The following is a 22,679-nucleotide window of genomic DNA, read 5'->3' on the forward strand; positions in this document are numbered from 1 at the left end:
GAGAGAGACGCGCTTCGCACGGCTTCGCCAGCGCTGGCTTCGCGATCGACGCGCCACGCTGCGCTAGGGCTAGGCTGTGCTGTCGTGCTACCGGTTACCCTGCTACTGCAAGAACAGAACGCTGTAAACGCAAGTTACAGTACGCTAAATTCTGCCCTATAAGTTTCTGCGTTGTTATCCTGCTTTCGTTTGTGCGCGTGTAGTGAGCACTGTCGTAGCGCCTGTTTGGCTGAGCCCAGTACAAGGTAATACGCATAATTGCGTTGGCAGGGCCATCACGGCGAACCATGTTTACACGCCGCTGAAGACGTAGCTGTACTGCCTGTTAGTTGAATTGTTGCTGCAGTCTTGGTGCGCTTTACCGTCAAACCGTTACGTTGCTTCTGTGTAGACTGTCCGACTTTCGGGCAGTCTAACAAGATCGTTTCCTGGCCATTCTTGGTGTCGTGTGCGGACACTTTTGCTGTTCGGTTGATCGAACTAGTTTGCATCTATCATACGCTTCTGCGATTATCTGCGTTTGATCAGCGATGGAATCTGCGGCGAATAGCGATGCTGTCAACGGGACGCCGCAAAAGGTAGTCAAGCCCGTAAGCGTTGTGCACGACGCAAGTGGATCGAGCGTCGAACGCAATGGCGATCGCGGGGAAACTATTGAAGACATCATATCGGAGCTGAACGCTACAGCCAAAAAAGACGAACCGCTTCCTGAAGTGCCTACCGACGTTTGTTTGGAGAGCGAGATGCAACCAAACCGCGATTCTAGTGACCAGTGGGACCGCAAGACAGAGTCCATGGCTTCATCTCCCGGCACCGCTGGTGAGGTGGCCACGCTTAGTGAAGCGGAGCTAAGCACCGTGTTGACCGATGCACCTGTCGGCGGAGAAGGTGAAGTCCCAGTACCATGCACCGGTGAAATTACTTCTCAGGACGGCGAAAAGCCAGCGGAAGCAACCAACGGCGGCGCTAGTGAGTTGGAAAGCCAGCAAAGTTCCGAGTGCTCGGGTGCCATTGGTGCTGTTGTTGCACAACCAGAACCAGAACTTGCGGACGAGTCTAGTGACAAGAAGTCGGAAGAGACGAAACCTAATTTGGTGGAGGTAGACGCTGATCCAAAAGAGGCCACAAATTCACCTTGCGAGATAAAAGCACCAGACGAAGCTCTGCAATCACCGCGTAGGACTTCGCGCCAAAGAACAGTCAGTCAAAAGCTGGCTGAGAGCAACGCCGCCAGCCCTAGCCGCTTGCGTCGCCATGGCAGTGAGGCTTCTGTTGCGTCTTCTGTTGAGTCATCACCCGTGAAACGGGACCTAAAACAGTGTTTAACGTCGGACAGCGAAAGTGACGTTCCGCTTGCACGGAGGAGGCGGAAGCGTTCCGAAGACCAGCCCACTGTTGCAGTCAGGACCAAGAAGCTGACTTCAGACAGCGAAAGTGACACTCCTCTGGCACAAAAAAGGCAGAAAACGACGAGTACTGGAGGCAAAACTACAGCTGCAATCAGAGCCAAGAACCTGGCTTCGGATAGTGAAAGTGACAGCCCTCTCGCAAAAAGGAGGAGTGGCCCAACTAGGGGACCCACTTCCACTACGGAAGTCGCAGAAAGCGGCCAAGTGAAAAAGGGCAGCAGGGTACAGTCAGCGGAGCCTCCAAGTAAGAGGAGGCTAATTGGAAGGTCTGGAAAACAAAGCTTGGAAAGCGTTAAAACATTTGAAGATAACAAGGACCAAGCTGTGGAAGGTTCCGAACATAGTTGCACGACAGATACTGAGACCGTGAACAAGAAAAAGGCAGCAAGCTTGGCTAGTAAGACTAAGAGAAAAGCTGCGCAACAGAAACTTCCAGCAGATAGCTGTGACAGCACTCCTGCTGAACAAAATTTGCATGAAAATCGTGATGAGCTGGATGGAGCCTCTGAGCTAACAAACGTGAAGGGGAATATGAGCATGTTAGAGTCTGCTCTGACTGCTGGGTCTGCACAGTCTGTTGTGGTCAGCAAGAAGATTAAAAAAGCACCGAAAGGTAAAGAATTGGACAATGAAGACAATGTTGATGTCCTGAACATTAGCAACATCAGTACTAGCGGTGACAGTTGTGCAGTTGGTAGCGGAAAAGATGTTTCCAAACAGACCAGCTCTGCTGAAACAGTTGAAAGTGTGCCCTCCTGGTCGGCATACCAGTTCACTGAATCTGACCGTCTGCTTCAGGCATCAATCAGTCTAAGCCTCAAGGACCGGCAACCAATTGCCAGCCCCTGCTACCTGATAGTTGAGGTTCCTGCAGGTATTGCCAGAAGGACATGGGGCCCTGCATCAACTTGCCGAAGACCAACCGTTGTATTTGGTGGCTGCGACCCACTTAATACCTACGTGAATATAGAGGGTGTTCGCGTTCCATTGCGTCAGTGGCAACAGGTGTCAAGAATCACCCCGAACGTCCGACTGACAGACATCTTTCGGTGTCTCCCGAGTGCCTGAACAAAGGGTTCATCTGCTGGACTGCTCCTAGCCACTCTGTTTCTTTTACTGTGTGCGGTTGTTTGTGCTCTTTATGTCAGCACCTTCTCAGCTTTCTGCCTGCAGCATGTTCTTTTTTTTCTTGCCATTGAACTGGCCGCATAGTTTTTACTGTTGACCATTCATAGCTCTGTTGTTTTTGAAGTGTAAGGCATTCTGATGACTGTTCATGTTCATTGCAGCTTATGCTGCCAGTCTCTCTTCTTCCCATTGTCTGCATAGTGCACTCATTGTAACCTATTGTCTGTAGCAGGCCTAATGAATTCCCTTGCTGTTTTTACATCAATAAAGTACTGTGCATGACGTTGTAGCTTTACTCATCCTTTTTTTTTTTTTTTCTCGGAACTGGAATTACAGCATCATGATACTTTAACATGACAAGCATTTGTGCTATTGCAGGCGGTGCATTTTGTCATTGCATAGCTATGGTAATGCCTTTTTAGATGTTACTATATAGTAACCGCTACTTCTTGTTATGGTGCAGTCTTAGATCCAGGATTCTCGAACTGGGTTTTGAGGACACCTTGGACTCTCTGGAGCACTTTGGCAGTTCTCCAAGCACCTAAATGCATGCCTCAATTGCCATTTTGCCTTTACCACTTCATTTTGGTTCTAATCATACTGCAATTGCTTAGCAGATTGTTTTGCTGTACAGCCGATAAGTATTGATTGAATTTGGACATTTCCTGAGTTGCCGTGTCTGCATTCATGTCAGGCAAGAAGAGATGGAACCCAAGACGTGGGGTTCCCCGAGGCTAAAAGAATGGGAGGCGATCAATTGGCTTGTCGTCGTCCTGATGAAATGGCACATACCCAAAGGGGAATTGGCCATGACCAGTATCGTAAATTGCATGCGGCGAACATGAGGCGATATAAGAAACGTCAGCAACTCAGTTTCTACGACAGAGGTAGTTGAGGGTAAGGAAATGAGTTTTCTTCTCTACCTTCGCTTCCTTTGTACTGTCGTTTTGCAGCATGGAGCTTGAACTGTACCGCTATGACCACTACCGCTACTTGTGAGTTCTTTAAACTACTATCATCACTAGAACCCTATCACTATCGCCTATCACTGAAGCGTCCTTACCACTTTTTGTTACCGGTGCGCCATTTTTCCAGGTGGCTGGTGGTAAGCAGGCGGGAACCCCTTGTTAAAGAAAGCAGCGCGAAAAGACACGGACAAACGAAGAAGTGGACAGGACTGGCGCTGTCCCTTTTACGCCACCTGTCACATTTGGCAGGTGGAGGCCGACACCGGACAGTTTTCATCATCATGGCCCTCCTAATGCTTTTACATTATAAAGATCGAGAACCCTGGTCTTAAATGGCAGTACTGTGAGCCAAGTTTGTTAGCTGGGATATCTAGCTGGCGAGTCGGTGGGTGGGGGGAGCTATTAATGGCTGCCATGTTCATGACTAGGGGCATGGTGAGGGCCTGCATGTTTTTCTCTAATCCAATTATCTGTACTCGCATGCCATAAATGATGGTGATAAAGCATGGTTACTTTGTTTTGTACACAATGAGAAAACTTGTGTACGGGCTAGGCAATATGTGTAAAAGTCATGTCATTTGCTGCTTAACATTTTTTTTTTTTGGAACGTGAACATTTTGACACAGATCTGCTTGGTTGGGAGGTGAGTTGGAGAGAAAAGAGTGTGATAAAAGTTCGAGTACCACATTCTTTTCTCCCAACATTCTTTTTGTGGCAGCAGGTCTTGATTATTTTTTTTCTGCAGCAGTGTATGTTCGCAGTATCAGAAAAAGGACAGCTTTTTTCTTTTTTGAAGATGTGCACCAATTTTGGTACAGAATTTTATTATATGGAGCATTTGCACAGAAGATAATATAGTGCTTGCTGTATGTGTAAAATTCCTGGTGCAAGTGGTGCTGGCATTGAGTAGAGTGAAAGGTACGTAGTTGTCAAAGACCTGTATGTACAGTAGTGGCCCATGCCTGCCCGTCACTTTTGCATTAATGGCTACTCATTGGCGTTATCTGCAGGTAACGGTGACAAGGATTGTGTGTCTGATAATGCATTGTAGAATACAAAAATATGCCCGATCATCAGTGATGGGAACATTGTATTCGGGCAAGTATACCCTGAAAATTTATCGGGGACCTTAGCTGGTGTTTTATTTGGAAGCTTGTTGTATTATAGTACAAAAATATGCCTATCGAAAGGTAGGTAGAAAACCATGCCCCCAATGGGTTACATATTTTTTTTTATACGAAAGACAAGCGCTCAATGTGACATCACAGGCTCATTTGGAACCAAGTATGGTGTCTTGAAGGAGACACCTCACTGGTTTTTTAGTCACTGTCGATGTACATCTATGTCCTTAACTCATCACTGCAACTTCTCCACCTCATAGGATTACTGCACCTGTCTTCTGTCTTGCTGCTCTCAGTTGCCGTTTCATAATTTCAGGAACTGAAGCCATGTAAAAGTTTGAATTAATTATTGCATATAGGTTGGTCATGAATTACAGTCTCTGATTAGTGATTGTGTACACAACATTCCAAGGAAACCTGATCAGAATTCCGCCGTCTATGAGGGAAAGAGAACGATGATCATGGAAGGTATCGCCTAAAAAGCACAGGACACTGCGATGAAGAAGAAGCCAGCGACTCAACCGATCTGTGCTAGAATTAAAATGGATGTTATGAACTGTACTTAATTCATAGCGTTGTACATTTCAAGCATTTAGGAGGTTACATGTACAGCATATTTCATTCAAACTTTAGCTGAATGTGTTCTGCATTTCGTTCTTTGTTGTGCTACAACTATATGTATGTGAACCAACTGTGTTGTTTTTCCGTCCTGTACCAACATATGCGTCTCCGAGACATAGCAGTCCACCACTCTTCCAAAGCCTTATCGAAGTATTGGTTTGAAATCCTCTGATGTGTTGTAAGTTAGCGCCTGTCCTGTCGTTTTTTCTCCTACTTTGTGTCGTCTTGTTGCACTTTAATTCTTGCCACCTCTGATGTGGGCTCTACTTCTAGCCTGTTAAGTTTGCGCAAATTCCAATAAATAATGAAACATGGAATAAAATTGGCAGTGGCTTAGCTCAGCTAAGGCAGGATATACATAGCAAAAGCAGTTTCGTCTACTGACATTTCGATAGCGCCACCCCGTCGTTGTCGTTCAGCAGCTTGGCAGAGTATCTTCGCAAGACGTTCCTCTCGTTCTTCGGGTGTCTCGGCCGCCTGCTTAGTCTTTCTCAGCTCGCTTTCAGGCTGTCAGCCGGCCTTGCACCATGCGATGACTTCTGGATCGGAAGACTCAATTTCACGCAGCCTGTACTGCTGCAGTGATGATCACGGCCGCTCTCCTTCCACCGTGCGCGTCTGAGGAGCGAGCGCATCGCTTCCGGCTTATATATCAGCTGCGTGACATGACTCTGTGCATGCACAATGCGGCGCCATAGTTGTCATGGTAATGGCACATGCACAGTAGTGGCCATTGGCAGACACCGCGCGATGTGCTTCTGCTGGCCTAGTGTAGCTTTCGCTACAAAAAAAAACAGTACCACTGGTGGAGTAAGTAAAGCACATACCAGATATAGGCCATTCTATTTGTTGCCACGTTTTTTTCTCAGGCCTATTTATTTTACTCCACAGCTGCAAAAGACACTGTGGACCAAAAAGCCAAGAGTGTAAGATTGGTTATTCGAATAAGAGAACATACAACTGTCAGCAGTTCCTCCATCAAGATGCAGAACTCTCTGCTCATGTTTGGGAGGTTACTGAAACACCATTTTTCCTTATTTATACAAGCTAACAGTCAATTTTTTTATGCAGTCAAGGTAAAAGGTTATTTTACTTCCCGTCCTCTTCTATGTAACAAGCACGTCCAACTCTCCTTGTCTGCAAAAGCAGCATATTTCCGAGCAGAGTATGTTTTCATGGCAAAACTAGTAATTTATAGCTTAAAAGAAAGATTACAATGTTTTTTTTTTGTTTTTTTTTACCTGGCAAGAGCTTCAGGAGTATCACAGAGGTGAACTTGAGGCTTGGGCTTGCCTCTTTCACCATTGTAGCATTAAAACATAAGGTGTACCAATATTAGTTACACCTTAAGGTGTAACATGCACATTCATTAATTATTGCACAGTAGTCAATGCTAGCCTACACCTAAATTCAAACATCCCTTCAACTCCCCTCCCTCTCTCCTGCCTTTCCTTTTCTCTCCACAATATCCTTCAACTGGCAAAAGAGTAGAGAAGATTTGAGAGTAAATATATTTCTCCCCCCCTTCACCTCATTTGTTACTTCTAAAAGTTTGGCTATGGGTCCTAACTCTTGTCAGCCATAAACTGCCTACACTGCATTGCCACCTGTACTACTACTAATACTACTACATGAAGTGCAAGAGGAGAATGGTGTTGTCGTTTTGCATTGCGAAGCCCACATACATTTTTTGGACACGATGTTTGGCAGAAACTTATTTTTGCAAGGGGTGCATGCGGCACGAAAGCTTGATCTAAGTGGAAAGGGAAAACGTTCGGCTGAGAAAATAGATGCATTTGGGTTTATTGGTCTGATCAATCGTACGGTCTCTCCTATGGTAGCGCAGCCAACATGATCACGAAATTTTGATCCATCCGTAAAGAAACTTTTGCGATCCTTATATAATGCCATGAGGTCCATGGATTTCTGTTGGATAACAACTGTGGTGACAACCGTCATGCTATATTTTGTCAAGGCCAAGTTGTGCGGTATGTCTGCCCCGTCTTCAGAAGCAAGCCTTTGCCGAACTTCAAGAATGGGAAAGAAATAGCAAAACTACTGTTACAAGGCACTCTTCGCATGAAAAGCAAAACATGGAGTTACAGGTGGGTTATTTTGAAAGGCACATTCATAATTGATGTTTTGGGTCCAGACATGATTTGGGTGTTCTGGGAGTGTCCGAAGACTTAAAAAAGAGTGCACCAAAGAAAAACCTGCACTGATCAAGTGGCCATTCATTTGACTCCACATAGAGACTTGGAAAACTAATTTCAGAAGCAAAAATGCTATACTACACTGTCCGCAGTAGTAAAGAAAGTCATTAGATGCACACCCTGGAACTTTCTCGTGCCACCTTTCTGTCGAATGTGTTGTGAAAATAACACAAATGAGAACGCACACAACTTGGCAGAGCACACTTTTATCATGAAAAAAAAAAGCAAAATGTGGAGCATGCACATTTGAAGGTCTGCACCTTTCATCTTTCAGGTTAGAATTACATCACTGAAAGCCTGCCGCAAAAATGATTCTACATCACTACATAACACAGTGTGGCTCTATTCTTTTTTTTTAATAAAAACCCGTACATTGATGCATATAGTAATGCTGAATGAGTTGGTGACAAAGCAAGACACCGAGTGAAAATGGATCGAGCCCAGAGGTCTCTCCCTCTTGGAATACAGCAATTGTCTTTGCTCTGGGTATCACTACTTCTCTACTCCATTTTACAACTAGCTCAGAATGAAGTTTGGTTTGGTTTGGTTTATTGGGGTTTAATGTCCCAAAGCAACTTAGGCTGTGAGAGACGCCGTAGTGAAAGGCTCCGGAAATTTGGAAGCTATGAATGTGAGGTGAGAGCTTTAACAACAGTGGTGAAGTGCATAAGCAACCACAAAGGTGGAGAAGTGTGCTCATCTGTTCCACTCTGCTGCAAGCAAGCTGTAAGATGGAGTATAATCTTCCATGAAAAAGGTAACTCTGCAATAGTTTTTGAGCCCCGACAACACACGAGCTCAATTAGTGTATAATTAGTGTTCTCTAAGTAACCATTATACTCTGTGAATGCTTTGGTGCTAAAAACAACATACATCTCAACATATATTGCACCTCTCCAGCTAACCAAACAAGCATTTGTGGTGGATTTGTGCATAATTTCATGGCATTTTGTGAGCGTGTTTTACACTAGCAAATGTCTGGATGGGCACACATATAAAAGTACAGCAAGTAATATTGTGTATTTAAGCCATATTTAGTGCAGATTTTACACTTTTTGAAGCCCTGAAATGCAGAGTGTCACCGTGACAAGGAGGACCGCTTCCAGCACACTGTCCTAGAAATGGCCGTTCTACAAATCTCTGCTGTGTTTAGATAGAATCTTAGTGCAAAAGGGACAACCACAAATTGGTTCAACCAGCTCTTAAATGAACATAACAGCATTTCACATTCTTCGGAGTGTGGTAATCTGTGTCAAAGAGTATCGTTTTATCGTCGATTCCCCACATGATGCCCCTTCACAATGCTCGTTTTGAGCCTCTGTAAATGCACTTTAGGGCATGGCCTTCAACAGTAGAAAAGGATTTCAAATCTTTTTTGCTCCCTTTATGGAGCAAAGCCAGTAATTTTTTCAGGAATGGCAGAGAAGACTTCCCCAAGACAGCACAGTGAACAATTTCCGAGCCCATCTAAATGAAATAAACTTTGATAGTACGAACACAAAGGGGTGCATGAAATTATGAACATCATCAATATGTGCAATTTGCTGCAACCCCGTTCAGTAGTGAGAATCACATGAAAAAGCGGCAAAAGTAGTGCAATAAACATTAGTCTTTAAACGCTCCTGGATGTTTTCCAACTGCCAAGAATGGAAATGGATGAACAAACTTAAACAGCAGGAAATGCAACGCTAGTATACCGGTTCACAACATAAAATTCAAGCCTTAATTTGCAAGAAAAAGTAAAAAGACAGAAGAGGGCCCTACAGTACTTTCCCTTATCTCGTTCCACCTCTTCAGTTCGACTTTGTTGTAATAAAGGTTAAAACATATTGCAGTGATATTGTCATTACACAGTCAAGACTCATCATAACCAGCAAAAGGGATAAGGGCGAAGGGATAAATCCACTGTAGCACCTTCCAGCTTGTGGAGAGCAGGAAGCAGGGAAGAACATGGCAAGGCCACTGGCCCCTTACCTCCCCCTGTGCGCATGCCCCTTCCTTTGAAACACATTTATTCAATGCTTCATTTTAATTACTTCAATTATATTTCTTCTACAGCAAAAGCCATTGGAAGAAGTAGTCCTTTCATGGTGCATGTTTGCATTGGAGCGGTATCCAGCAATGTTCAAAACTTATTTGATTTCCAAATGACAGTTACTGCTACTGTAGTAAGATTAAATTCTTGCATTTCTTTCTTTTCACAGCATGCATTATCAGCAAAGGCCAAGAAAATTTCCACTAAAATTTGGTCACTTCGCTGCTGTTGCTCTGCCAGCTCCTGTTTATACGTTCAAGAGCAGCCCCCTTGGCATAAATATTTGAACCGAGGGTCATTTATCTAAACTGGGAAACAGAAGCTAGAAATTTCAGTGACCCTTCAGTGTCGTTATAATAAGCTTTGGCTGCACTAAAACAGACATTTTGCTCTGCCACAGCACCCAATTAGGAAAGCTTTCAAAGAGAGCAGCTGAAATGAAAATTTCAAGAGACAGTGTGCATCACCAAGACCTATCACAGTGCAATGCATGCACACTGTGACAAAAGAAGGCAGTGGGCACCTACTGCACGCAATGCAGAGTTGGGCATCTTTGTCACCGCCATGCTGAAAACGCTACTCGAAGCAATCACGCCATAATATACAGTACGAATGTTTCTAGTTTGTCGAAAATTACACCACATAAAAAACGCAACAGGTTGTAAAATCACAAGCTTTTACATCGTTTGGCGGGCTGGCCGCAAGACACAAGTCACTTTCTCTAGACCATGCTGTGACCCACCATGACGAGATATGCTGAAGTGGCCCAGTTTCGCAATACACTGGTCGCCTTCATTTCAAAGTAGGTTTCAAGTGCTCTGTATAAACTAGACTGCATGCTAATTGCATCCATCATTCTCAAAAAGATCGATCGTTCCACGCAAGTTTCCCATGAGAAACCATCAACATTCCGAGCCCATTCACTCGCATCAAAATGTCTGTTTTAATAATAATAGTATGCCACTTTTCTATACACAGCAATTAATTACCACCAGTATAGCGCAGCAATGATGACAAGGGAAGAAAAAAAGAGGTGAGTGAATGTATAGGCGAGTTAGTAAGGCATGGTGGTACAAAAAGAGAAACAGCACTCAGAAAATATCGACAAAAGTGGAAGCACGCAAACTTAGCACCCTGCTCATACACCTCTGTCTTAAATTTTCGAGCGCTATTTTTTTAAAAAAAAAAAAGCGACAAGTCATACTTTAAGAACCCCCTAGGTCACACTTAAGTGTGTGCATTCAGTTGGATATGCAGCCATGACCACGGGAGTCGACTGTAATTTTGCACTGCCCATAAAAAAATGCAACTTCACATCCACAATAAGAAGCTAGGTGGGCATCTGTACACTTCCCTGCACTACACTTCCATTTGTACAAAATTTTTACACTTCGTGGAAGAGAGAAAATGCTGTGCCGAGTGCCAAAACGAAATGAAAAAGTGAGAGGTTTCAGTAAACTTTTTTTGGTTTGTGAAAATGTTTAACAAGAATTTAGGAGTCATAAGGAACTAACATTTGGCCCTAGTAGAGGTGGTTGTGGTGCTGACTGCGTGGCTTGTAAACTGTGTGCATTTCATCAACACCAAGCACAGTTCAAGTACAGTTCAAATTTCTTTCAGAACACAGCACTCAAAGATCGATGAGCAAATCCAGGCCGCGCTCTTTCTCCTCCTTACGCTTTCGCTCCTCTATGAGTTTCCGAAACCGGATCCCATGACGGCGATGCAGCTCAGTAAATGTGTATTTTGTCGACGAGCGCGATGACGCTGGAGTGCTGACCACAATGCCACTGCCGGATTTGGGCACTTCGGCATTATCACTCGCATTGCAGCCGTCCTCTTTCCAGCGGTCAAAAGGGTTGAACCGTGCTGCCCGACCGGATGAAGTGTCTCGCACACACAGGCAGCTGTCGGAACGGTTCCCGGGTAGCTGTCCCCCAATTAGCAGGGGCACCGTGTTGCCACACTTGGCAAGCCGCTCTGCTTCTGCTACTTGACTGAGCTGGCGCTGAAGTTCGGCAACCATGAGTTTCATGTAGTCATAAGAGGCACATGCTAGCGCTTTCATCCAGGCCTCCATCGACTCCTGTGTGTCAGCAGACAGCATGTACATCCGGTTGCCAGAGCCATGGAACACGACCTGCCACACAGGGTGGAGGAAAGAGAGAGAGAGAGGAGGCTGAAGTTCTGCCTCAGAAAGTGTCCCCAGTGCCATATTGTGTAGTTCTTTTTGCAAATGCTCAAACCGACATATCCCATGCCCACCCCCCATCCCCTAATAGCTATCACGCAAAGCTGCTTGAATCAAGAAATTGAAAACCTTGGCACACATGAACAGATTTGTCACATGACGCTCGACATACAGGTCCACGGCTTGCCATAGCTATCGTGGCAGCGCCTCAGTCCTTTGCGGATGTAAGTAGTATTCCCATGGTCGTATTGATGCCATGTTGGTTACCTTCTCACAACCCATGTAATTTAAACCATGCGTTTGCTTTGTTTGCTGACAAAGCCGTAACTAAGGAAGTGCAGTTGCCATGCCTTCTGAATGGCCAATGACTGGCTGTGTCAGTCATACAGGCCAGAGAAGGCTGTGCGCTTTTCTGTACAGAGGTTAGAAGGTTAATGGGCTTTCACTGAAACCTTAAAGACAGCTCAGGAGCATCAGATTGCAATGTACAAAATGGCAGCACAAAACACACAAGTTTCTGGATGCTCATTTGTGTTCGTTACCATGTGTACCACATTTGTGCTACGCAGTGGTAGTTCTATTAGTGACTTCTGCTGCGCCAACAACATTTTCAAGAGGCACTGATGACAACTCCACCTAAGTTTTTGCTCCAGATAAAATTTAATTTGCACAGCTTTCTTTAGTTCTGTTGATGTTCATTCAACAACAAAAAAGAAGAAAAAAAAAAGAGAATTTTTGCCTAAGTTTCATAAATGTGCGAAAGCGAACTGTATGAACGATAATGACGACAAAGACAGAGAATTCTCTGTCTTCATGTCGCACCTGGAAGATGGAAACTGATGAAGACGACGATGCGCAATGCGCAATGCAAGAATGTGATCGGCGTGATCGGCTGCAGCGATAGCCTAGTGCTCTCATGAGCTGGCCAGCGAAGCTGATCTGTTCACGCTGCCGCAGGTTCGAATCCCAGTGGCGGAAATATGTTAGATTTATTTTTATTTACTTATTTCACTTCTTGCAACATACTTGGCACAAAGCCACAAACATAGCGAGATCTTGCTCAGAATTTACCCATTGGAATAGTGCTTTCACACTAAAATAAATTTGCACTGGAATCTCAATGATACAAATCTCATGGGGTCACCACAAATCTGAAATTCGTATCATCCAAGCCTAACACAGTTTACATGCAGAAGCATTGGAAATGCATTTATGCAGATCTGTTTATGGGTGACTGGATCTATTTACAGCCATGTGCCATCGCTCACTGCTCGTGGTGCATACCGCGTGAACAGAGATCGCGACGTCGGCATGCGCGGACTGTGTGCCACTGCTAACTGCTTACGGTGCGTATACCAGGTGACTGGCAATTGCAACATACAGGCAGCACTATAATGCTGAAGGGTGCGGTCGTGACTTGCTAATTCATATTACCTGTAGTAGCGCGGAACTCTGTTCGGAACATCCGAAATTTTGCCCGTACGCTATACACTCTGGCCAGGGAACTTTGCAAATTCATACTCACTCAAAATCCGTATCGACCGGGATCATATCATAGAGATTATACTTTATTCTGGTGAGAAATTCAGAGTTAGAAATGCAACATTTTTTTCTGCCACATGATTCAAAGACAATTGTGGACCCAATGGTGGAAGTGGTTAATGGCACCTCCTCTAGACTCAGAGATCTGTAAACAAAAAGTTCTTGACATCACAGTTTGCTTGTAGAAAAACAGCCTGTGTATTTCATTCTACAGCAAGAGCTGCATCTGTGACTCCTCAACTGAGCGCGACAGCCGTTAAAGAAAAAAGAGCCTGCCACTTTTATCTCTACTGGCAGCAGCTGCTATGGCAGATGCTGCAGCCAGCAAAAGTCTTTTCCTTCCTTTTTGTATTTTATAATAGACCCCTACAAGGTGATAACACCGGCTTTACACGGTCAATGACGTCAACAACCACAATACGTATGCACAATCTGTCTTGCTGAAGTGGTAAATGTTCACTCACTGAACTCTGACTAAACACTAAGCTCTGAAGTTCTTGACATGGCAGATGCCATTAACCCTTGCTTCACCAAAGTGCAGCATGACCTACACCTGTGCACAACACCATGGTGCATTTGCGGTGTTTTTTAGATCATTCCTTTCTGCACCAGGCAGGCTTATATGTTGGGAAGTGTGTTTACCTTGAAGGCAAACATCTCCTCATTTTCGGCCAGTTCCACAGTGCAGCCTTCCAGGATGACCACTCCTAGAGGCTCTCGGTCAGTCTTTTTCTCGAAGTAAAACAGAAGGTTCCCTTTGAGGAGGAACCAGCGCCTCTGGTAGGCACGGTTGACTTCACCGCGCTTCTGCAGCCAGCCTTCCCGGTCAACGGTACTTTGGCTCAGTGCAAAGCTCACCAAGTTCTTCTCATTGATCTTCATAGCCCCTGCACAGAGTGATTAATGGAGAGCATACCATTAAGATCATCAATTAAAATAAAATCAGCAATGTCCTCAATACAGCTTTTCTAAAACTGCTGACCCCAATACTGGCATGGAAACCATAAAAACTGCCGACCCCAATACTGTCATGGAAACCATCATATTAAATGAGCGCTACACAAGCAAAGACACATGTAATGCCAAGAAGGTACTGAGCTTTGATATCTGTACACACAGTAATAACAAAATGCTTCACACTCTAGGGACACTTAGGCTGTGGTTCCAGGTATATTTGAAGAGCCACTTCACCTGCCTTGTGAACCCCTCAGTTTTGATATCTTTGCTACTGAGGTACTGAATTAAAACACCTTGCTGTGGGAAGGATGCATTCTAGTTTAGAGAATGGGTAAGCAGAAAAGTTTAATGCCAAAAAATAAGTAATGGCACATTCGACTGTTTGGTAAGTGAGACAAATTTCATGAGTAGTGTTGTCACTCAAGGAGAATTATGCGTTGGTCAAGTGTTTACGAGAATCCCCTAAGGCGGAATAAATTTGTAATAAGGGAGCAAATTATGCTTTGGCATCTACCCAAGCGCAGCTGTACAGCTACAAAAGAAAGCTATACAGCTTTCAAACACACTTCGTAGTTTAAGAAAGATTCATCCTGGTCCGGGGCTTGAACCCCAGACAACCACTTCACCAGAGCAGTCACTCTACTAACCGAGCTAACCGGGGCGGCTAGCATATGGTAGGATAAGAGCGGATTGATCAATAACTCGAATTGGAAACAGTGTTGGCTGCACTTGGGTGGATGTCAATGAGTAATTTGCTCCCTTATAAAGAATTATAGGTGCCTGCCCAAGATCCACCCGGATACTGCTCACTGTTGTGTTTTGTCCGTGGTTAGCGGCCTCAACATTTGTAGAGTTAATACAGCTGCTGCAAACATTGTGTAGAAGTGTTCTTTTGTTGTTGGCATTTCTTTCGTATTTATGGTAGCAAAGCACTCATACAAATATTACCAGTCTTCAATCTACAACACTGTGCATCCACTTCATAAACTTTAGCAATAGTGCAGCTCAATTTTGATGAGGTTCTCAACATACAATTCAGTTACCTACAGCTGTAACCATGTTGAAGCTACACAACAACACTGGAAAAAGCCTCAGTTCCATACCAGCACAGCATATGCCTTGCCTTTTGAAAACTTTTAGACAGTGCACTAATTCCCCAATGAATTTACTTTTACTGATTTGATGCCATTGCTTCACCCCCTTTTTTTCTTTTCAGATGGCGTTTATTTTGTAGCTACTGCAAGCAACCAATGGCACTGCTGGAGCTTTTTTAGCAAGTCTAGAAAGCAAGAAATCACTGCCCGAAGTTTATATTATGGCGATGAAATGTAAGCCGTAGAACATCACAGACGGATCTTTTCAACAGACGCTCAGGTTCGCAGTTCTGCATCAACTAGTACAAGCATTGGCAAAGACTAAAAGCTATGACGACAGCTGGCTCTCGATAACGAAGTTCATTTCTGTTACCTTACACCAAATAGAATTTCTCCACACACAGGTCACTTTTGCCACACTTCGATCATGAAGTTTTATTGCGCTGCAAGACAGCCAGCGCAGTGCTTCGCCCAATGGCGCCTCATAAAATTATCAAACAATCATACGACGCTGCGCTCGCATTTCCTCTGCAGCGCGAAACAACACGCAGCAGTTAACATTACCGCTGACCAGGTGAGAATACTCCGTCACCTCGCTGCGGCTGCTTGTCCAAGACAAATGCATCATACAGTGACGTCAAATTCTTCGCTCACCTCACTAGTTGCCCAGCCCTGAGCACAGGACATCGGTAGAAATGTGAAGCGGCAACCAAACGCTGTCCGTTAAAGCGACAGCACACTATGAACGACCTACGCGCTAGAAGAAAACGCTACAACAGCGACAGTCGGACAAGTGGTAGGGCACACCCACGGAAGCAGGTGCCCATCGGCGTTGTCAGTGCTAGCAAGCCACAGAAAGCTGAGAAAAGTTGAAGACGTCCAGCGTAAAGACAATAAGCGAGCGAGGAAGAAGGATAGCTTAACTGCTGCTTCGTGGAAGGTTAGGCAAGAAAAGGAAGCAAGCAGCAACAGATTGTGTACTGAACATCCCCTACTTTCGAGATGGGCGCGACTTCGGCCCCGCTTCGGCTGTGGATTGCTTGCTAACTAGTGAAATAATAAATGTTGCCAGTATAGGTGTATATTTTATTTATTTATTTTAGTGAGTAAATTTAAAATGATAATATAGTACTGATCATAAGTTGAACTTTGAGAGCGAGAGGGTCGAAGTAGTAGAAATGTAATGTAGTTAGGAGTGTAGTCTGTAAGTGGCGCATACGCACACTGCAGCAAGCCACAATGAGAAAAAACGCGCGCATCCTGTGCGCAGCAAAAATAGCAAAACGTCAGTCAAGAGAGCGGGGAACTAAAAGCTAAAACCGCAGTTGTCGTTGTCATAATGCTTAGTTTAGGCTATCACCTTTTTGCAAGTAGCTGAGGCATCCTTCAGTATCTGCGCTACACTGCTAATGTGCACTGAAGTGTCAACCACGAAGCTAGTCGCCATGGGGTAAGACGTTTGCTTGTGCTGTTGACGGGCTCGCGCTAAAAGTCCCTGCTTTATCGAAAGGCATGAAGTGCTGTGGCGGGCTTACAAAAGAGGGGAGGGGGGGGGGGGGGGGGGGGCAGGTAGTGACCGCAGATTGGGATCACGAGATAAAAATAACGAAGAATAAGAATGGGGTGGACTGTATTTTGCAGATACTCTCAGATCAGTGGCGGTTTACCAATGTCCCTCAAGAAAAAAATATGTAAGAACTGTATCTTACCGGTACTCGCCTATAGAGCAAAAACGTGGAGGCTAATGAAAATGGTTCAGTTTAAATTGACGACACAGCGAGCCACTGAAAGGAAAATGATTGGTGCAACTATAAGAGATGCGAAGAGAGCAGAATGGGCCAGGGAACAAACGCGGATCAATGACATCCTAGTTGAAATCAAGAAGAAATGGGCTTGCGCAGGGCATGTACACAGTCAAGAGAGAGATGTCAAGATAACCGCTGGTCCTTGAGGGTAACGGAGTGGATTCCAAGAGAAGGCAAGCGTAGCAGGAGGCGGCAGGAAGTTAGGTGGGCAGATGAGATTAAGAAGTTTTTGGGGATAAGGTGGCCTTGGCCAGACGGGAAAGGGTTAATTAGATATGTGAGAGGTTTTTGTCTTGCCATGGGGGTAGTCACGCTAATGATTTTGCATGTGCTGTTCACTGAAGAGTGTGCAAGATGTCACTTGTCTGGCCTAAAAGATGCCCACTTGTGTAAACAGAGAGGTGTCGAAAAAAGCCATTTTGGTCAATGAGTGGTAGACTGCTCGCTCAAATAGGTGGCTGCTTGTGAGGTTTAATCTAGTTAAGCTTCATCTGGCAGATTTGACGACAGGGTTGTTTCCTCTGGCCTCGTTCTGTGGCATGCAGTGACAGGAGTTTTCCCGTGAAACAGCCGTGCCAGTTGCTGCTCGCTCTTGGGTAGAAACCAGCGACATTTCATCACTGCCAGTCACAAAGCCAATAGCTTATTATCTTTGGTGTACTACTGCTAAAGTGCAGTCTTGTGAAGTTCTGTAACATTTGACTTTAAGACTCAGATCCTCATTTTCAATGCAGTCGACCAGTGTCCGACAGGTTTATAGTTTATTGCATCAGTTGCAGTTTGAAACCCTGGCTACATGGACTTTCGCTGGTTTTTGGGCCGTATGCCACATAAGAAAACCATAGAACCGTTACTTGGACAAAACTGTGTACTTTGAGCAGCCATATAATGTGTGTTTTTGAGTTAAAGAAGGCAGTTGGTAATAAGAAAAATGTTTAGTGAAACCCGTGGTTAAGCAGCAGCTCGCAATGTCAGTCACAGTGGCTTTTCTTGTTAACTAAATGCTGCTATTTTCACTTCATTTTCTTTTCTGCAAGCAGTAAATATATAATTTATCCTGAAATATGTGGCCTACATTTGCCATTCATTTGCACACTTGTCAAAGCGTACACTATGTAAATGAGGTTTTTCATCTGCCATTTATCCCAGCATGCTGGCATTGGAATGCAGTTCTTCCTTGCCAAGCACGTCTGGTGCAGGCTCCAATTGACATCAAGGCAGCTTTCTCATGAGCCATACATGAGGAATGATCCTTCACTGCTGTGTGTTCTGCTGGGTCAGAGCACGTTATTGGGGAAAAAATGTGCTCATTTGTAGGTGATATGCTCATTTAGTGCATGAGCAGTGCTCCGCATTGTGTGCATTAAGATCATCTGATCACTTCTTTTTCTGGTACATGGGTTCAAATCATTGGGTCGACTATGAAATGTATTTTGAAAGGTGAGGGTGTCCTGTCAAAGCAGATATAGACTGTGGGTGTGTGTCGTAGAAAAGAAGCAAGGCTTTTAATGTTCATTGGTTGAAAGGTTGTCAGAAGGCAATGAAACTGGATGTAAGATAGTGTAGCATATTTAGAGCCCTTTGTTTTCGAGTTTTATTTTTTCCGCACGGGGGTAAACATTGGGCAGTAACTTTCAACCTCAGTTTCGGGTGAAAATCGGGTTGTACACATAAGACTGTTTACAATAACAGTTAATTTTTGTACGAGACACAAAATGCTCTATTTCTTGCTCATTATTGCAAAAACAACATGTAAATCATGAGTTCCTACCAATCTCGTACGGAGCATTCTTGCATCTGAGCAAGACTGGTATGCTTTTTTTTTGTGCAGTACAAAAACATTCAACATCATAGCAACATGCTAATCACATAATGTCTTTGGATCAGGGTACCATAAGTGTCGGTAGCGCTTCATACAGGTATTCTATTAAGACTTCTTGTTAGTATACATGTTTTGGCCTCTTTAACTTCTAAATCACTCTTTTCGAGAATATCCTCAAATTCGTCTGCCTCTACATATCGAGCGTTAAAAGAGGATTAAGATCCCTAGTCGACCAAGCATTAACTAAGCATTAAATATCCACAAATTTTCTAGCGGTGCCTTCAGCTTTGTGAACCGGAAAATAAACATAAACATTGACTGGAAGGCTCATTTTCAAGGACAAATCTGGTTTTACTGTGACGCAGTTCTCTGGTATTGGTAGTTAGTTGACAGTCATAGTATATGATAAGCAGTCCGACCCCGAAATTGATTGCCATGGACCCTGCGTGAGCCCGGCGCGCTGAGCAACAACGACTTAGACGACTGCTGTTGCAGCTTCGCCGTATCAATTCGCATGATCGCCCATCAATTTTTTTTTAGCATTCACAGGTTGGTATAAACTGATTAGCACATTTTTTTGAGTGGCACAAAGTGGCAAAGAATGTGCAGTTGCATGATTTTATGAGAGTGCACACAACAATGTGTCCTTCAGTGTATAACATCAGCGTTCTGAGGTTTCGGCCATTTCATGGTGGCTAGCTTTGTCGGTCGGTGCTTCTTTCTTGCGTGTCACTGCCACCAGAACGTCATGCGTGATGTGGACGGAAGGGGGAGGGGGAGTAGTTTCTACCCGTCTACCATTTGTGTTCACTTGTGCTTTTGCCTCAGGATATTGTGTAAAGCATGCAGCAGTTACAGCTCAATGCAGCCATCCTTAATAGTGATTTTTTTTTTCTGTCTGTTGGCACCTGCTGCTGATGTTCATTTTAAGCTTTCATTTTCTGGCTGGTCGTGGACCATTCGTGGGGTGTGCATGGAGGAGGCTGCGTTAACAAAAATAAAATGGTTGCTCTCCTGAAAGAAAGTTTCCCGACATCATTTACTAAGTGTCCAGGCAACAGAGCACACACCCTCTCTGTCTGTCTCTCATTTCTGTTGTTGCATGCTTTGCAGGAAGAGCCAACCTGGCACCGCTGGCAATGGTCCACTTCAGGTACAAGTGGAGCAACTGTGCAGGAACCTGACAACAGGGCAGTTGGTCTCCTGGTTAAAAAACAAGCGTAGCTATGTTGATGGTCATACAATTGCCGCCATAAGAGAAGCTGTCGCTCAGATAGGCTTGCCAGAAATTCCAGAAGAAGAAATCCGCGATATCTTGGGCGAAGCGTTGGCAGTTTGCAAGAGTCCGCAGCATTCAAATTTAAATTCACCAGTGCAACATCGAAGTGCTGAATTCTCATTGCAAAAGCCAGAAGCTCGAGACACACGGCAGAAGTCGCTCAGAAGCTCACCTGATGGCAAGGAGTTGCGGTCAAAGACAACAGGGCATGGACGGCGTAGAAGATCGTTGGCAAAGGATGACAAAGCCCACAGAAAGCTGCCCACTGCGACAGCAAGTGTACATGCTGCTTCACCTCGAGACCTTCCCCAGCAAGCAGCTATGCTCGAGCCCTCTCCAGTTGTTGAACTGGACCGGCTAACGCCTGAAGAGTTGTCGTTCTACTGTTCTGAACAGCGGCGGTCGCCCTTTCGGAAGCAGGCGCCAGAGGTAGCGCCGCATAGATCCAGTGAGAACGATGCTACATCTCAGCTGAGCAGAGAGCTTTGCGATTCGCCACTGCGCATTGCTGATTCTGCTGGCTCTGGACAACACAAGGAGGTGCCTTCAGTCGGTCCAGGTGGGCCCCAAGAAACCACGGCTTCAGACAGCGACACAACCGACATTGATCATGCGTTAGACGATCAGGCACGTGCAAGCATAGATGAAGAGCGTCGGAAGGAGGCTGAGGCTTCTCCATCACTTTTAAGTCCTCGGCATAAGAAACATCTGTGCGACACTTCTACCATCTTTTTTGACGAAAATGCAGCTGCCGAACAACCTGCCAGCGAACCTGTCTCACAGGCGATTGTTAGCCCGGGCACCATTCGGCAGCACGTTCGCCTGCGACCTTCATCTGCCCACCAGAGATCATACTCATCCAGGCAAGCAACCGCATCGAGAACCGACACGCAGGGTACATCAGAAAGTACTCGGATTTCCACAAAGCCATCCCAACCAGGTGCGTCGTTGCCAGTGAAGCGATCTCGGGTGCGGTTTACGGCGCTAGAAGAAGAGGCCATCGTCTATGGTGTGATGAAATATGGTCGCGGAAGCTGGAAAGAGATACATGACGAAGGCTTCTTCAACGGACGCCGCCCGACAGAGCTGTCCGACAAATACAGGAACCTGGAGAAGTATAACCACCTTCCTCGTGTCAAGCAGCGAGTGAAGGCGAAATTAGCTGCCTGTGTAAACCCATTGAAGGAGCTGCGCGCCATTTCAAGGCAGAAGCAGCTGCAAGGCAGCTCGGAGCAGCGGCGAAGCAAACCTAGAGAAGCCGATGTCTTTCCTTCTGACGATGATAGCATCGCAGCCCCGACTGAGGCCGCTAGAGAAGAGCCAGGTAAGCCAGGAGAATCTGCCGACCCACCTTCACGTCCCGAGTCAGTCAGCACACTTGTGTTGTCTGATGACGATGACCTTGCCTCTCCAAAGGGGCAAGCCTGCTCAAAAGAACTTGCTCAAGGGGGGAGTAGCTCGCGTGCAGCAGTTCCGAGCTCGTCTGTTGAACTACCGGCATCTGATGAGAAATGGAGCTCTGATTCTGAGACGGACACCTCTGGGAAGGTTCCTCCGCATGTAGAGCCCAAGGTAAAACAGAGGCGAGTGCCTTTTACGCCACTGGAAACGGAGGCACTGGTCAGTGGCGTCATGAAATATGGAAAGGGCAGCTGGGGTCGGATCTTGGCTGAAGGTGGCTTCATCGGCAGGACAAGCGTCCAGTTGAGTGACAAGTTTCGGAACCTCAAGCAGTATCGCCACCTTCCTGCTGTCATGGAAGCTGTTAAGGCAAAGATCGCTCGTGGTGAGGACCCATTGCAGGAGCTGCGAAAAGTGTCCAGTTCCCACTGGAAACGGTGACGTTTGTGTTAATCAGCATGCTGCGTGCTGAGCGCAGAAAGGCGCACACGTGCTTCAGCACAGTCAGGTTTTGTATAAAGATTCATGATACAAAACGCATCCCTCAGTGTATTTATATCACTTTTAGGTCGGCTTTTTAATTTGACCATGGTACTTCCTTTGGAGCTCGCCATTAGGATTTTTATATTGCAGGCATAATGCAAATTTATTTTGATTTTAGTTGGCATTGAATTTTTTTATTGAATTTTAAAGCGGACCCTGTGCCATCTTCACTTAAAATTTACTAACATGTTTCAAACCTCTATGACTTTATATAAATGTAGTCGAGCTTTTTAGATTGCTTTTAGATATATGTACGTTTTAATGGGGCAACAAGACACCTTTATGAAATTTTTAATTTTGCATAAAGCGACTGTGGCGCAGTTCTTCAGGACACGTTGGCCCTTGAATTGTGTGTGAATGTATGAATGCAAGATCTTATGCAAATGTACTGCGGTGAGCTTACTTTTTTCCGCGCTTTTGCACCACCTCATGGGCAAAGGTGCTCACATTCGCGAATATTATTTGTACATAAACTGAATTTTGACAACTGCGTGACAGCTGGCTGCTGCATTGTTTTAGTTCACGAATGTACCGGCACCAGCAATGCTCG

The 22,679-nt window shown here is 45.1% G+C and overlaps 3 protein-coding genes across 4 annotated transcripts; 2 read left to right on the forward strand and 1 right to left on the reverse strand.

Annotated features, from left to right (window-relative positions):
- Nucleotides 1–29: 29 nt before the first annotated feature.
- Nucleotides 30–2,819, forward strand: LOC149364028 (uncharacterized). Its single transcript, XM_089574021.1, has one exon. The coding sequence runs from the start codon at nt 531–533 to the stop codon at nt 2,475–2,477; it is 1,947 nt and encodes a 648-aa protein (XP_089430147.1). The 5' UTR covers nt 30–530; the 3' UTR covers nt 2,478–2,819.
- Nucleotides 2,820–7,646: 4,827 nt separating this feature from the next.
- LOC149364029 (sesquipedalian-1-like) lies at nt 7,647–16,308 on the reverse strand. Of its 2 annotated transcripts, none has more exons than XM_089574024.1 (3): nt 16,275–16,308; nt 13,871–14,115; nt 7,647–11,635 (listed from the first exon to the last, which is right to left on the reverse strand). In XM_089574024.1, the coding sequence occupies exons 2-3, from the start codon at nt 14,108–14,110 to the stop codon at nt 11,126–11,128; spliced, it is 750 nt and encodes a 249-aa protein (XP_089430150.1). In that variant the 5' UTR covers nt 14,111–14,115; nt 16,275–16,308; the 3' UTR covers nt 7,647–11,125. The 2 variants fall into 2 exon arrangements, with proteins under 2 accessions (XP_089430150.1, XP_089430149.1); XM_089574023.1 differs by having other exon boundaries at nt 15,934–16,297.
- A 192-nt stretch (nt 16,309–16,500) lies between these two features.
- On the forward strand, nt 16,501–22,126 carry LOC149364030 (uncharacterized). The gene is made up of 2 exons (XM_089574025.1): nt 16,501–16,729; nt 20,020–22,126. Exons 1-2 carry the CDS (start codon nt 16,689–16,691, stop codon nt 22,025–22,027), a joined length of 2,049 nt encoding a protein of 682 aa, XP_089430151.1. The 5' UTR covers nt 16,501–16,688; the 3' UTR covers nt 22,028–22,126.
- The last annotated feature ends 553 nt before the right edge of the window (nt 22,127–22,679 follow it).

Source organism: Amblyomma mixtum, chromosome 2 (genome assembly GCF_055824585.1).
Source record: "Amblyomma mixtum isolate Tamu chromosome 2, ASM5582458v1, whole genome shotgun sequence".
NCBI classification, from domain to species: domain Eukaryota; kingdom Metazoa; phylum Arthropoda; class Arachnida; order Ixodida; family Ixodidae; genus Amblyomma; species Amblyomma mixtum.

What these genes read in the sequence shown, in the direction of transcription:
- LOC149364028 (XM_089574021.1), top strand. Translation starts at nt 531, where the DNA reads ATGGAATCTGCGGCGAATAGCGATGCTGTCAACGGGACGCCGCAAAAG.
- LOC149364030 (XM_089574025.1), top strand. Translation starts at nt 16,689, where the DNA reads ATGTGCACTGAAGTGTCAACCACGAAGCTAGTCGCCATGGG. An exon ending in ACGAAGCTAGTCGCCATGGG is followed by an intron (nt 16,730 to 20,019) that starts GTAAGACGTTTG and finishes CATGCTTTGCAG; the next exon opens with GAAGAGCCAACCTGGCACCG.
- LOC149364029 (XM_089574024.1), bottom strand. Translation starts at nt 14,110, where the DNA reads ATGAAGATCAATGAGAAGAACTTGGTGAGCTTTGCACTGAGCCAAAGT. An exon ending in AGGAGATGTTTGCCTTCAAG is followed by an intron (nt 11,636 to 13,870) that starts GTAAACACACTT and finishes CCTGTGTGGCAG; the next exon opens with GTCGTGTTCCATGGCTCTGG.